The sequence below is a fragment of the Cervus canadensis genome, chromosome 2 (assembly GCF_019320065.1).
Source record: "Cervus canadensis isolate Bull #8, Minnesota chromosome 2, ASM1932006v1, whole genome shotgun sequence".
Taxonomy (NCBI): Eukaryota; Metazoa; Chordata; class Mammalia; order Artiodactyla; family Cervidae; genus Cervus; species Cervus canadensis.
This window is the reverse complement of record NC_057387.1, coordinates 106459696-106473079: the sequence shown is the minus strand read 5'-3', so window position 1 is coordinate 106473079 and position 13384 is coordinate 106459696. Positions and strand designations below refer to the sequence as shown.

Genomic DNA, 13384 nt, shown 5'->3' with positions numbered 1-13384 from the left:
GTGCCAAATAAATGTGTTGATTTCATTGGTCAATGGGTGCAGAACCTGGGGCCTGGAGAGCAGCGAGAGGGAGGTGAGCCAGTCCAGATGAGAGCCAGGACCCTAGTATCAGGAGCTGGGCTCCATTCCCCACGCCCTGCCCGGTTTGTTGGCCAGCCTCCCTTTCCAGGGACGTGCTTACCTCGGCAGACCGGCCTGTGGTCGCTCCAGGCGGCAAACATGTCGCTGACTTTCATACAGGTGATCCGCTTGGACCCTTGCAGGTCATAGCCCTCGTTGCAGGTGAACTGGACACTGGATCCTAACCTGGGAGACAAGGCGTGTCTGTGAGCCCCAGCCCCGGGCCTCCCAGCCCTCCCGAATCCTTCCTAGTTCCGTAAAGAACACCACGCCAAACTTTATTTCTCTCCTGGCCCTTAATCTCTGCTCCACTGTTTACCACTTAAAACCTTCATTGGAAGGGATACCTGCTCTTCATCTCTCTCTCTCTGTTTTTTTTTTTTTGGTACCATTTGCTTTTAGGATCAGAGAAAGCAATGGCACCCCAGTCCAGTACTCTTGCCTGGAAAATCCCATGGACCGAGGAGCCTGGTAGGCTGCAGTCCATGGGGTCGCTAAGAGTCAGACACGACTGAGCGACTTCACTTTCACTTTTCACTTTCATGCACCGGAAAAGGAAATGGCAACCCACTCCAGTGTTCTTGCCTGGAGAATCCCAGGGACGGGGGAGGCTGGTGGGCTGCCGTCTATGGGGTCGCACAGAGTCGGACACGACTGAAGCGACATGCAGCTGCAGCAGCTTTTAGGACTGCGTTAAAAAGGTGACTTTGTGAGCAAAACAGCAGTCCTCTGAGATAAGCATCAATTAGGACAGCTAGGAGTGGGTGGATGACACCCAGAAATTTTCATGAAACTGGACGATTATGAGGAGATGCTTCGTTAGTTAGAAACTTTACAAAAGGTACCATCTCAGTGCCCTGGGGTCTCTGAGATGATCGGCAGTGTGAGCTGCCTGCTGGCACATCATTACTGATGATGGTGGCCCTTCTTACCCCGGGTATAGGTCTGCCGGGTGACACTGGCAGTCTACAGCCCTCCCCTCTCCCTGAAGGTGTGGGCACTATTCCCAAGACTGGATGAGAGAGAATGTTAAAGGCAAAGCTCTTCTCCAGGAAGTGAGCCTATATGCACACGCTCCTCGCTAGCCCATCTCCAGGAAGGCCAGCTCCTGTCTGACCCCCAAGCCAGGCCATCCGCCCCCCTTCCTACAATCAGAACGTTTCCAAACAGATCTTACCTGAAATCCGAGCCTAGTCTTTTGCCCCTTTCAGGTATGCCAGGGTCTGGACACATATTATGCCCTTGGGACACACCAACCTGAGTTACTACAAGGCAAAAAAACAGCACATACAGAGATGGGTAGTCACAGGAAGGCACCCGCTGGGGCCGGGTCTCAGGACGGGAGGTGGACGCTGAGACAGCAGGAGGCCCGGCTCTGCTCGGGCCTGTGGGGCTGCTGGGGTCTACGGGGCTTGGGTTTCCTGAGTGTGCAGATGGGGAGCTGCTTTTGACAAATTCCTTTGGGAGCCAAGTCCAAGTGAAATTCATCAAGAGCATGTGGGCTCAGAGGCACCCCAACCCAACAACCACACCATCCCCTTGCCCCAGACCGGCGACCAGAGGTGGAGAGTCCACAGCCCCCGGTGACCTCCCCCATCCTTCCAATCTGCTGATGGCGACTCTAGATGAGATGAGTCCCCCAACCTCGCCCCCAATGGAGAAATGACTCAAAGAAAGTTAAATAAAAGGTGGATGCGTGGTCAGAAACGGTAAAGAATGTAAGAGAAAGCTGCAGTCTGAAGTTCAAAGCAGAGACTTGAGCTAAAACATGGGAGAGAAACCTGCTGAGAAACCTCTTCCCACCAGACAGTTCTCAACACAGAGTAAGTGGTAACCAGAGCGTTCTCGACCCGGAGCACTGAGGTGGCACCTGCGGTGGTTCTGGCAGGCGCTGTGATGCCCTCACGGTTGCCAACACCAGAGTTCTGTTTTTAAAAAGCCACATGCGCGTCCTCTCGGCTAAAGGAGAAGCTTGGTAAAGGCGGCGGATGCACACAAAAATCAGTTTTCTCCTGTCTCCAGTGGAGAAGGTGGAAACTCTCAGGCCCCTGTAGTTCACTGTTCTTGAGATGCTGCAAGACGAGAGCTCCCTCGCACCTCTGGAGTCCTGGCCTTGACAATGACCAGGAACTGGAGTTCCAATCAAGCCCTCACAGACCCCACAATCAATACAACCACCTCTAGGGTGATGGGGAGTCTGGAGCAATGTTCTCTGAGTTGGTCCATTATCCTCCCACCCACTCAATATCCCATCATATGAGCAATATGCTCCATCACTCACTCACCCACTCACTCCTGCACATGGTACACAACATGCATTCAGTGAGCTCCTACTGTATACAAGACCCTACTTGGATACGGTGGGAGATGTCAATGTCAGATATCAGATATGATCACTTCACTGTCTTCAAGGAGTTCCAAACCCAGTGAAGAGATGAACTATGGAAAGAAACTACGGAACCACAAAGGGGAGGGTGATGAAAGATGCAGCTACAAGGAGGTTCAGAGAGAGGACCTATCTCATATTCCTGAGAGAAGCAGGGAAGGCTGCCTGGAGGAGGTGGCATTTAACATGGATTTTCTGAGATAGTAGAATTTAGACACATGCTGACAAAGAAATGGCATTTCAGGCAAACAGATGGGCCTGGGGAGCAAGGAGGAGGCATAGAAACAGAACTGCGAGTTGTTCTGTGTGCCGGGAAAGGAGGGAGGGTAGTGAATGGCCTGGAAGAGTGAGAGTGAGGTCACAGAGGTCAGACTTTGAAGGAACTCGAGTCTGACCCTAAAGAAGATGGGAAGAGACCTGAGTGGAGAAGGGTATTGTAAGAACTGGGTTGCTCAGGAGGAGGGCAGTTACTGAAAAATGAATTAGGAAGTTTTGTGTGTGTTCAGGTAAAGGACAGCAAGAACCTGAGAGTGGGGACAGACATGAAGTGATGGGAATGTATGTGGCAAAGAAAGAGTCATCAGGGCTCATGGCAGAGTAGGGCATGGGGAGAGGAGGCAGGGGCCTTCCTGGCCCGGGGGCCTGTGAGGATGCACATAAGTGATGGAAGTGGGGCAGGGGGGAGTTCCACTTTTGACTCATTTAATTTCATTTCAGGCCTGATTTTGAAGCTCATTTTTAGAGTTAGAAACCTGTTCAAATCTCCAAGTAGTCCAGGGCGTGGCTGGCCAAGGTAACCTTGGCGACTGGACAGACTGCATGCTCAAGCCAGAGACCGGATACCCTCCTGGTTGTGGGGCGATGAGCACGAGGCCTCCTGGGCAGCCTCCTTTTCTCCAACATCCCACATTGCCAGCTTAAAGCCAGTCGCTCCCACTGGCCGCTTGTCCCCGGCTCCCACCTCCTTCCCCACCAAACCTCCACTTCCAAAGCTTTTACATCCTCAGCTGAGCCGCATCACCATCCCCTCAGACCAGGACCCTTCAGGCTGGACTAATACCATGGAAGTGTCATCTCCAAAAGCAGAGCAAGCCCTTGTTTCCTAGAGTCTCCTGTTTTATAATTAGGGGAAAGGCAAGAGAAAGGATCTTGGATCCCCAGGGGGCAGGAGAGAGAGGGAAGCCCTGGAGCTGTACTTGCCGGTTCATCTGCTGGCAAGGTGGCCTCACCACCGATCCATCCCTCCGGAGGGCTTCTGAGTTAAGTGCCCACATTCTTTAGGCCCTGCCTCTTCCACCCTGCACACCAGTCACTCTCATCCCCAAGTCCCTGCTGCCTGGGAACCACCCGCCACCTTCCAGCACATTCCACATGCAGTACAGGTTCTTGCCTCCTCTCGCCCTCTTGTTCAGTACTGACACCACCCAGCGAGCAGAGCTGAGGCTGACAGATGAGGATGTGGCTGGACGGCAGAGCCGAGGTCATGGTGAAGCCCACCCCCCACCCCACAGCCCCTAACATGTGAAGCAAACCCTAATGCAACCCCTTCAGTCAGCTAGCCCGAAATAAGCCTCAGGTGCCATGCGGGAAATTGTGAGCCCAGCTGTGATCAGCCCCCTCCTTTCCCTCTGCACCTTCCCCCCAACCAGTGCTCTCTCTTTCTGGAAGGACTGAGCAGGTCTACAGCATCCCTACATGAGACTTCAAGGCTCCCCAGAAACAAGCAAACCCAAATCCCAGCCACCAGTTTAGTGTCCAAATTACAGAGGTGAAAAGCTTTCCCCCTCTCTCCTGAGTTCCAGCCTCCCCTGCCTACTGAAAATCAGCCCCTGGTGCTTGTAGCATGAATTTGCTGTTGGCTACAGAGAGAAAAGCTGGGAAGGTGATCTGTGCCCCAGTCTCTATGATGAAGAAGAAGCCACAACACACTCAGAAAGACGATGCCTTCCACCAAAAGGGAAGGAAGGCACAGGTGCGTGGGTGGTGAGAACCAATGGCCGGGGGTTCAGTGTGCCCACAGACTCTCTGATGAAGGCAGCAAGTAGGATCTAGGAGATGTAGGTATGGCCCACTCCTCCCCTGAAGTTCAGAACATCTGTCCACAGGGAACCTGGGCAGAACACAAAGGGCCAGAGCCCTGCACACACTAGGGGACCTGCATCCATGGCAGCTCAAGTCACACACCCATCCGTCTCTGAGAGAGTCTCAAAGGAAAGCAGTACCTTGTCGTCGAGAATCATATTTTTTTAAAAGAGCTTTTGCATTATTTTATTAAAATAGGATTTCTTCTTCTTTAGGAGGTAGTTTTGGGCACCTCTGAGAACTAATGAAAATCACAGACCCTTCCCTGCCATCCCAAAATGCACCCACAACATCATATGTGATTTCCTTGCGAGTTCATAGACCTCCTGAAGTCCTGGGTCTGGAAGGCCCATCTCAGATCTCACAGCATCCTTAGGGGGAAAGGAGGGTTTTGCAGCCCCATTTTACAGATGTGGAAACCAAGGCGCTAGTTTAGTACCTGGGGTAACATGGTTACCCAAGGATACAACTGGGATAAAAACTTGCTCCCCAAATCAGAGCAATTTCCTTAAAGTTTGTCTGTGGACTCAAGGCCTGCCTTGGATCCTCTGGTCCTCTGTGGCTGCAGAAAGAAAGAGCTTATGCAGGCCCAGCCCGTGTCTCGAGTCTTCTCTGCCAACCCTTGACCTGACCCTCTGCTCCTTCCCTCAGCCCCCTAGTCAAGCGCAGAAGCAGGGCCTCCTGGCTGCCCTCTGCCACCCAGTCCCCTTGTGGCAGGGTGACCAGACACAATCATATCCCGGGGTGAGGAGTGGTGTCCGTCTCCAATTGGAGGACTTGAAAGACTAGAGAAAAGTCACAGGAAGGCTCGGTTTTGTCAGGACGTTGGGACCAAACTGCCTCTCCCCCTGCTCCCTGCCACCAAAGCATGGAGCTCTAGAACCACCCATGGCCATTCTCCACCTCTCTCCAGCAAGTACTTCTAGCATCACAGGAAAAGTGAGCATGTGGAGGTGAAAGAGAAATGGAGGGGTTCAGCAGGGAGCAGAAATAGAGAGAAAGAGATGGGGAAGCAGACTGGGTGAAGGGAGAAGAAAGAAAGGAAGGTGGAAGGAAGGAGGACAGTGGAGGTGCAAAGTGGGGGAGAGAAAGAAAGGCATGAGACGAACAGGCAAAGGGAGGGAGGAGGTAGACCAGAAGGCCAGGTTCTGAGGGGCCAAGGAAGGCTCCTCATCTCTATTTCCAGGATGAAAAAGGAGTGTTTCTTGGAAAAATCTGCTCTGCTTTCAAGTCCAGCCTCCTGGAGTGGCCCAGAATCTTCCAGAAAACCTTCCTATGCTCTAGATCAAAAGCCCCCTTAGCACAGGCTCTGATCAGGTTCTTCTGGTACAATGACATTCCAGACCATTCCCCAGCATTAGACATCACCCTTTTGATCTTTCAAACGCCAACGGCAGGAACATGTGCTCAAGGATAGAATCCACCCGGTGTCTAAGCAGAGAGCCCCCAGCACCACCCCGTCCGCTCAAGATGCCACCCTCTAGTCCACTCTTTGCCCAGCCAGGTCCATAGACTGTGGTGGAAGGTTCTAGGAATTCCCCTCTCTCCCCTTCCCAATCTTGCCTTGGGGGCTGGAATCAGGGCCCTGAAGCCTCCAGTATCCCAGCTGGCATTCACTGACTCCTAGACAAGGAGCCAGAAAAAGGATTGTTTTAGCAGGTGGAAGTGATTCAAAAGGAAAAATAAAGAAAGAAATGTAGCAGTAATGACTCCCTGGACTGTAGTTAGAATGGGAAGTGAGGGAGAAAGAAGAGGCAGGAGGGGATGGGAGGAGGAACTCGAGAAGACAAAGGGCAGGCCCCGGGCCGCTCACTGGCCATGAGGTCAGTGTGTGCATGCGCAGACCCGGGCAGCGGGAAGCCGGGCTGAAGGGACCCGGGTTGCAGCATCATCTGGCTTCCCTGCAGTCACAGCGCTGGCGGGTCTGACCTCAAGCAAGAGGCTCAGCAAGGCGGACACTTACACACAGATGTCTTCTGGCTGTTGTCTTTGCTGGGCATCAGCTTCACGCCTCGAGACTTCAACTCAATTTGCTTCTTGACTAGAAAAGAGGTGAAGGAAAGAAAAATCCGGTTAAGTTTTCATCTGGGACTGGGGATAGGTCCCTCTAGAATGATCCCTCTTAGCTTGGGACATCCCATGGTGGGTCACAGTTAGAAGCCCCTCTGTGCAGAGATATGCAAAGGGTAGGGTTCAAGTGCAACAGGGTCTCAAACATGGAGGAAGAGGTGCTATAGAGGCTGGCACTCTGGGGGAGGCAGCCAGGGTGATCTACTTGCAAACTGGCAGTGAGCATCGACATTGGAAGCCCTGCAGCCTGCCCTCTGTAGTTCTGCTCACCTGATCCAGTCTGACCAATTTCTGAACCAGACATTGGATTAGGTCCCCAGGTCGTCATCCTCGCTGTATCCACACCCACTGTAGTGTGACTGTAGTCCTTCCTGCTAAAGAGGTGGAGTGTATCTCATCACCCTGTGACTTTGGGTTTGGTCATTATGGAGGCCTTGACATGTCCAAAGACTTGTAGGGTACTTGACAGATTAGGTGTGCTCACTTGAATCTCAGCCATCCCTGGGAGGAGACATGGCTGGCCCCAGGAGGATGAGAACATGAGGAGCAGAGCCAACCTGCCTGGCCAAGCCCAGCCCATACCGGCCAACCTTGTGGGCAGTGGCAGTTGAGTCTGGTAGGTCCCTAGGGATGGTTACTGGCACAGGTGGTGGCCTGATGGATTGAATTGCTTTTGATCAAATACTGAGTCCAGTCCATAGCTCATTAGGACTTGGCCAAATAGCACACAAATAGCCCCAGAGCCAGAACTCCACAATTTTAAAGGTCATTCCTCTGAATCCATCAATCTCCTTTGGGTCTCAGTACCCCTGTGCACCCAAGGCATTCTGCTGGTTGCCCAGGCTTCATCCTGTCTCTGATTATATGGCTTGGTTTTTCTCTTGAATTCCAGACAACCCCCACCAGACGGCTCAGCTCTGCTCTGACTGGTACCAGCAGTGGTAACAACTGTGACTGTCACTTCCTACGTACCAGGCCCTGGACTGAGGGCCTTAGAACTTAAATCAGCATCACTGACCTCTCTCTTTCTCTTGCACCCATACACGATCTATCAGCAAACTTCCAAATATATCCCCAATGCAGTCTGCATATCTATCTCCCTGGTTCAGATCTCCGAGACTTTTCCTCTTGTCGCTATGGTCTTCTATCTTCCACGCTTGCCCCCATCTAATCTATTCTCAACACGAGATCCAGAGGGATCTTGTTAAAACAGAAGTCAGACCAAATTACATCTCTGCTCAAAACTCTTTAGGGACAGCCCAACTCTTCTACAGTAAAAGCCAAAGTCTTTTAAAGGGCCTGCCTGGACTAATCGGCCCTCTCTGAGACCTCTCTGACCCCATCTTCCACCTTCATCACTCTTCTCCGGCTGCAAGCGCCCCTCTGATGTTCCAATAATACAACAGCTGCTCGCTCCAGCCTGCCAGTTCCCTGGAAGGCTCTTCCCCAGATATCTTCATGACTTGCTCCCTTTTCTCCCTGAAGCCTCTGAAGCAAACACTACTTTCTCCTGGAGGCCTTCTTTGACCACTCACTTAAACTATACCTCCAAACCCATTTCTCCCTATTCCCTTCCCTAAAGATAGGGACTTTATGCCTAACTTTCTATAATATATATCATTTTCTTAATGGCTTTTGTCACTCTATGTTGCAATGTAAGCTCCATGAAGACAGAGATTTCTGTTTTTTTCATTGCTGTGTCCTCAATGCTGAGAACAGCGCCTTGTCCATACTGGGCCCTCAATAATCATTTCATTTGGTCCTTACATGTTCAACAACCCTGACTGGTAGTTATTATATATACTGGATCAATAATAAAATTGGGGTTCCCAGTGGTTTAAGTGACTTACAGTGGGTCACATAGCCAGGAGGCAGCTTTGCTCTTGGTGGGACCGCAGCATCTTTTCATATGACCTGTCCCCAAAGTTATGCCAAGGGCATGGTCAACCTTCTTCAGCATCTGCCCCCTCCCCAGCTCAGCCCTTGGAGACTCAGGGGTTCACTCTGTGCCTGAGATAACATGGCAATACTGGAACTAAAGCCCATAGTGATCAGGTGTGCAAGGGGGGCCACCTCCCAGCAGCCCCCACCCCCCTGCTCATCCCTGATCTGCATATATTAAAAAGCTCCTCAAAGGTTGGTATCCTGGCTAGCTGCTGTCTAAGCTGAATGCCTGATAAAATTCAGTTACTACCACAGAGTCACCGCTTCTCAACATGCATTCAAATTCTTTTTATAAATGTGCATTACTCTCCATGTGTATCCAGCAGGAAAATTTCCAATGAACACTAACGTGGGTCCATTATCAAACAGAGCGTATTAGTAGGGAAACATGCATTATTCAAGCCTAGCTAATAACATTGCAGCAGGGGAAAAATGTCCTCTGATTCAACATCCCTAAGAAAATAGGAGGGGCTCCCCAGGTGGCGCTAGTGGTAAAGAACCCGCCTGCCAATGCAGCAGACTAGGAGGCGCAGGTTTGATCCCTGGGTGGGGAAGATCCCCTGGAGGAGGGCGTGGCAACCCACTCCAGTACTCTTGCCTGGAGAATCCCATGGACAGAGGAGCCTGGCGGGCTACAGTCCATGGGGTCACAAAGAGTCGGACACGACTGAAGTGACTTAGCATGCACACACACAGGAGAAGAGAAGTGGTCTTAGCACTGGGCAGGGGTGGGGAGAGGGGTCTCTATGATAAAGGGCAGCCCGTCTGGGGGCAGGTCTGCAGAGATGGCTCAGGGCATCTGGGGAAGGAGGAGGAGGCAAGTCAGTCTTCCTAGGCTCCTAATTTCAGGTTCTAGAGTCCACTGGAGGAGGGGGAGGAGAAGGGAGCCAGTGCCCCGAGGATGCCTTTCCCAGGGCAAACACTGCTTGAGTTTTCCTTGTAGCTGCTGAAGGGGGACCTTGAGATGCAGGTGGACATGTGGGGTGTCGAAGGGGGAGCCCTCTTCCTCTCTTCTCCAGGTTGCATTGAGAAAGAGGCTCCTGCCCCTTCCCCACCTCCAGGCCCCAGAGGGCAACCCATGTCCATCCTCTCTACTGGTCCTCTCCAAGAAAGACTGTCTAACTTGATACATCAGTGCTTATAGTCACTGGGTGACTCCATCACACGTTGCATCAGGAACTTACTCCACTCCTCCTCTCGTCTGTCTTGCTACTCGCCACGGGATGGTTTGTTAAAGTGATGGCAAGAACCTGTGAAGAAGGAACCTGAAAAGCTAGAGGGAGCTCCTTATACAAACTTTGGGACCCTCTGCCCGTCTGAGCCAGGTCTGAGAGGCTGGGTCACTCACACAGTCAGTGGGCCTCCCACGTAAGCTTGGGAAGTGCAGGGGCTGCAGCTCAAGCAGAGGTTCCTCACACCAACAATACAACCTCTCAAAAAACGTATGTCCAGGCCCAGCTGGCCCTGGCCCAGATCTGGGGAGGTGGCGTCAATAGGTGGCCCAAGCCATCGCCAGAACCGAAGAACGGGTCAGGAAAGGAACCTGGCTGGGGGATACCACTCGACAAGATCCACGTCACCAGGGATCTTAGCCTCCAGAAACCACCTCCATATGGTGGAGTCACAGTTTTGGGACAAGCCAAGGGAAGCAGGTACACCCTGAATTATGGACAGCTAATCTGTCTCAGCCTGACCAAGTGAGCGGTGGCTGACTGAATGAACTAGCTGGACAGACTAGGGAAGACCTAGTGTGAAGGATCAGAGAACAAGGGTGCTCTTCTCTCTAGGTCTCCACTGCTGACAGATCGAATCAAAACCCAAAGGCAGAACAGCAAGGACCTGGAGAATTTCTGGGGTGCATTTGGTCTTGTTCAAACATTCATTCGTTATAGCGCCCACTAGCGTAGCACCTATGACATAACGTTGAAGCACTGGTCTATCAAGGAGATTCTATCATCATTGGTGAAATGGAGACAAAGGAGAGCCTGGAGCCGGCTCCTTGGTCCCAGGGACACTTGAACACACAGCCCCAGTGCACATATGCACGCCACACATCCGTGCATATCTGTGTTTACAACCAGCGTACCCAGGAGAACACCTCTGTGCCCCTGTGTATGCATGGCTACAGACATTCACATACAAATATAATTCCCACTTATACCTGTGTGTGTACTCTATGTGAACGGAGTCAGGACTCCCAAGAGAAAAGTGCTGGCTTTAACTGGTTGATGGAAATCTTAGTAGGTACATTCATCTCCTCTGAACGATAATGACTGCAGGAGGCTGCTAGGCGGCTCCTTTCATCCTTCATATTCTGGTTAATTACTAGACATTTTTCCCGCTGTTGTAAAGGTTAGCGGGACACATGGTACACATTTAGCTAGAAGAATCTGGCAATACAAATGCCGCTCGAGTCTTAGCATCAGTTATTGGGCTGAACTAGTGGGAGACAAGCACCTGCTGGGGAAGGAGACAGCGGAGGGTGGCCTAATCTGCCACCACGGCTCTAGGAACCCAGAAGTACATGGAATATATGGCTTCTCATTCCAGCGCATTCAGACAACAGGGAGCCCCTGCACTCACCCAACCACTCGCCTTCCCCCAGCACCTGGCTGTCCTGCTGGCTGCACCATCCCTTCATCCACATTAAATCCAGCCCATTCAACCTCAGAAAATATCTCCAATGTGTATCCTTCTAAGCCACTCCAGCCCTAAACACAGCCTTTTCTGCTTGGTTTTTGTTCACTGAGTCACTGTCTCTAGCCCATCTTAAAAAAGGTTACTTAAAGATGGAAATCTGAGACTCCCCTGGTGGTCCAGTGGCTAAGACTCTGTGCCCTCAATGCAGGGGACCTGGGTTCGATCCCTAGTCAGGGAACTAGATCCCAAACAACTAAGAGTTCCCATGCTTCAGCTAAAGCTCCTGTGTGCTGCAACTAAGACCCAGCATAGCCAAATAAATAAATAAACATATAAAAAACAATGTGACCTGCCGACAGGCCATAATTTTTTTAAGAAATGGAAATTTGATCACCACTTTGGAAACTCGGGTATGCATCCTGTGTTCTACACTCCCTTCTCACTGAGGGCCTGCCTCGATGCCTGGCCACCAGCGCCCTGCAGAAATGTTTTCAGGACTCACTGTCCTTTACTAGACAAAGCCAGGGTCTGGCACACTGGCTCTTGATTTCACTGAGACTCATGCCAAAGATACAAAATTTGGTGAAGATGCCTAAGGCCTAATGCTTCAAGGTGTAGACCTTCTGGCAGGTGGGGAAATCCTTACTATGAAGAACAGTAGGAAGAGAATGATTACAGAACAGGGCTGGGGACACTTAAAAGTAACAAAAGATGAGGTATCTGTTGCCAGGTCAACAGACTTAAAGGATAAATGTAAAACTATCACATCAGATTTGATCATGATGCTGCCAACACACAAATGAATAAGCTGGGATGGCACCACCAATGAGAGTGCATTGGCATGCTTGATTGCCCTGGAAGGCTTCGGGGTTAGCAAAGGTGCCAATCCGGTGGAAATCAGGAAAGGTGTGATGCTGTGTGCGGACACTGTAAACTGTTGAGCTAAAGAAGCAGCCCAAACCTTGATAAACCCTGGAGAGACTGCTCCATTTGCCACAATTTCTACAAATGAAGACAGAGACCAGCAACAGAATTTCTGATGTAACCACAGAGGTTCAAAGGGTGTGCTTACCACAGAGGACAGGAAAACACTGAATGCTGAATTAGGAATTGAAGGCACAAGAATTAAGGTTCCCTATCTCCCTACTGGACCTATACATCAAAAGTTAGGAAACGGGGATTCCAGGATACTGGTGGTTTCCAATGTCCAGTCCATCATGTTCACTTTGGAAACTGCCAATGCCCAGTGAGTCTTTGGTTATAACCACTGAAAACACCCTCAGTACACTCATTTGAAATAGGATGAAAGTTGACTTTGGGGTTATAACAGCCCAAGCTCCAGGCTGGGCTGGCCATCATCGCCCTGCAGAAATGCTTTCACTACTCACTGTCCTTGGCTAGACCAAGCCAGGGTCTGGCACACTGGCTCTTCATCTCACCAAGATTAATGCCAAAGATACAAACTTTGGTGAAGATGTAAGTGAACTCTTAGTTGTTGCATGTGGGATCTAGTTCCCTGACGAGGGATTGAACCCAGGCCCTCTGCATTGAGAGTGTAGGGTCTTAGCACCGGACCAGCAGAGGAGTACCAGATTTCCATTTTTAAGTAATGAAGATCATGGCATCCGGTCCCATCACTTCATGGCAAATAGATGAGGAAACAATGGAAACAGTGACAGACTTTATTTTCTTGGGCTCCAAAATCACTGCAGATGGTGATGGCAGCCGTGAAATTAAAAGCCGCCTGCTTCTTGGAAGAAAAGCTATGACCAACCTAGACAGCATATTAAAAAGCAGAGACATTACTTTGCCAACAAAGAAAGATTCGTCTAGTCAAAGCTATGGTTTTTCCAGTAGCCATATATGGATGTGAGAGTTGGACCATAAAGAAAGCTGAGCACTGAAGAATTGATGCTTTTGAAATGTGGTGTTGAAGAAGACTCTTTTGAGTGCCTTGGACAGCATGGAGGTCAAACCAGTCAATCTTAAGGAATTCAGTCCTGAATATTCATTGGAAGGACTGATGCTGAAGCTGAAGCTCCAATACTTTCGCCACCTAATGCAAAGAACTGACTCATTTGAAAAGACCCTGATGCTGGGAAAGATTGAAGGCAGGAGGAGGAGATGACAGGATGAGATGGT

The 13384-nt window shown here is 50.7% G+C and overlaps 1 protein-coding gene across 2 annotated transcripts in view; it reads right to left on the bottom strand.

Annotated features, from left to right (window-relative positions):
- CSMD2 (CUB and Sushi multiple domains 2) overlaps positions 1-13384 on the bottom strand; it is a 679919-nt gene that overhangs the window by 311288 nt on the left and 355247 nt on the right. For both annotated transcript variants that reach the window (XM_043461986.1, XM_043461987.1), the window contains exons 7-9: positions 6552-6629; positions 1298-1385; positions 182-306 (exon numbers count right to left, since the gene is read on the bottom strand). In XM_043461986.1, the coding sequence (XP_043317921.1) occupies positions 182-306; positions 1298-1385; positions 6552-6629 (291 nt within the window). The remainder of the gene's footprint in view (positions 1-181; positions 307-1297; positions 1386-6551; positions 6630-13384) is intronic.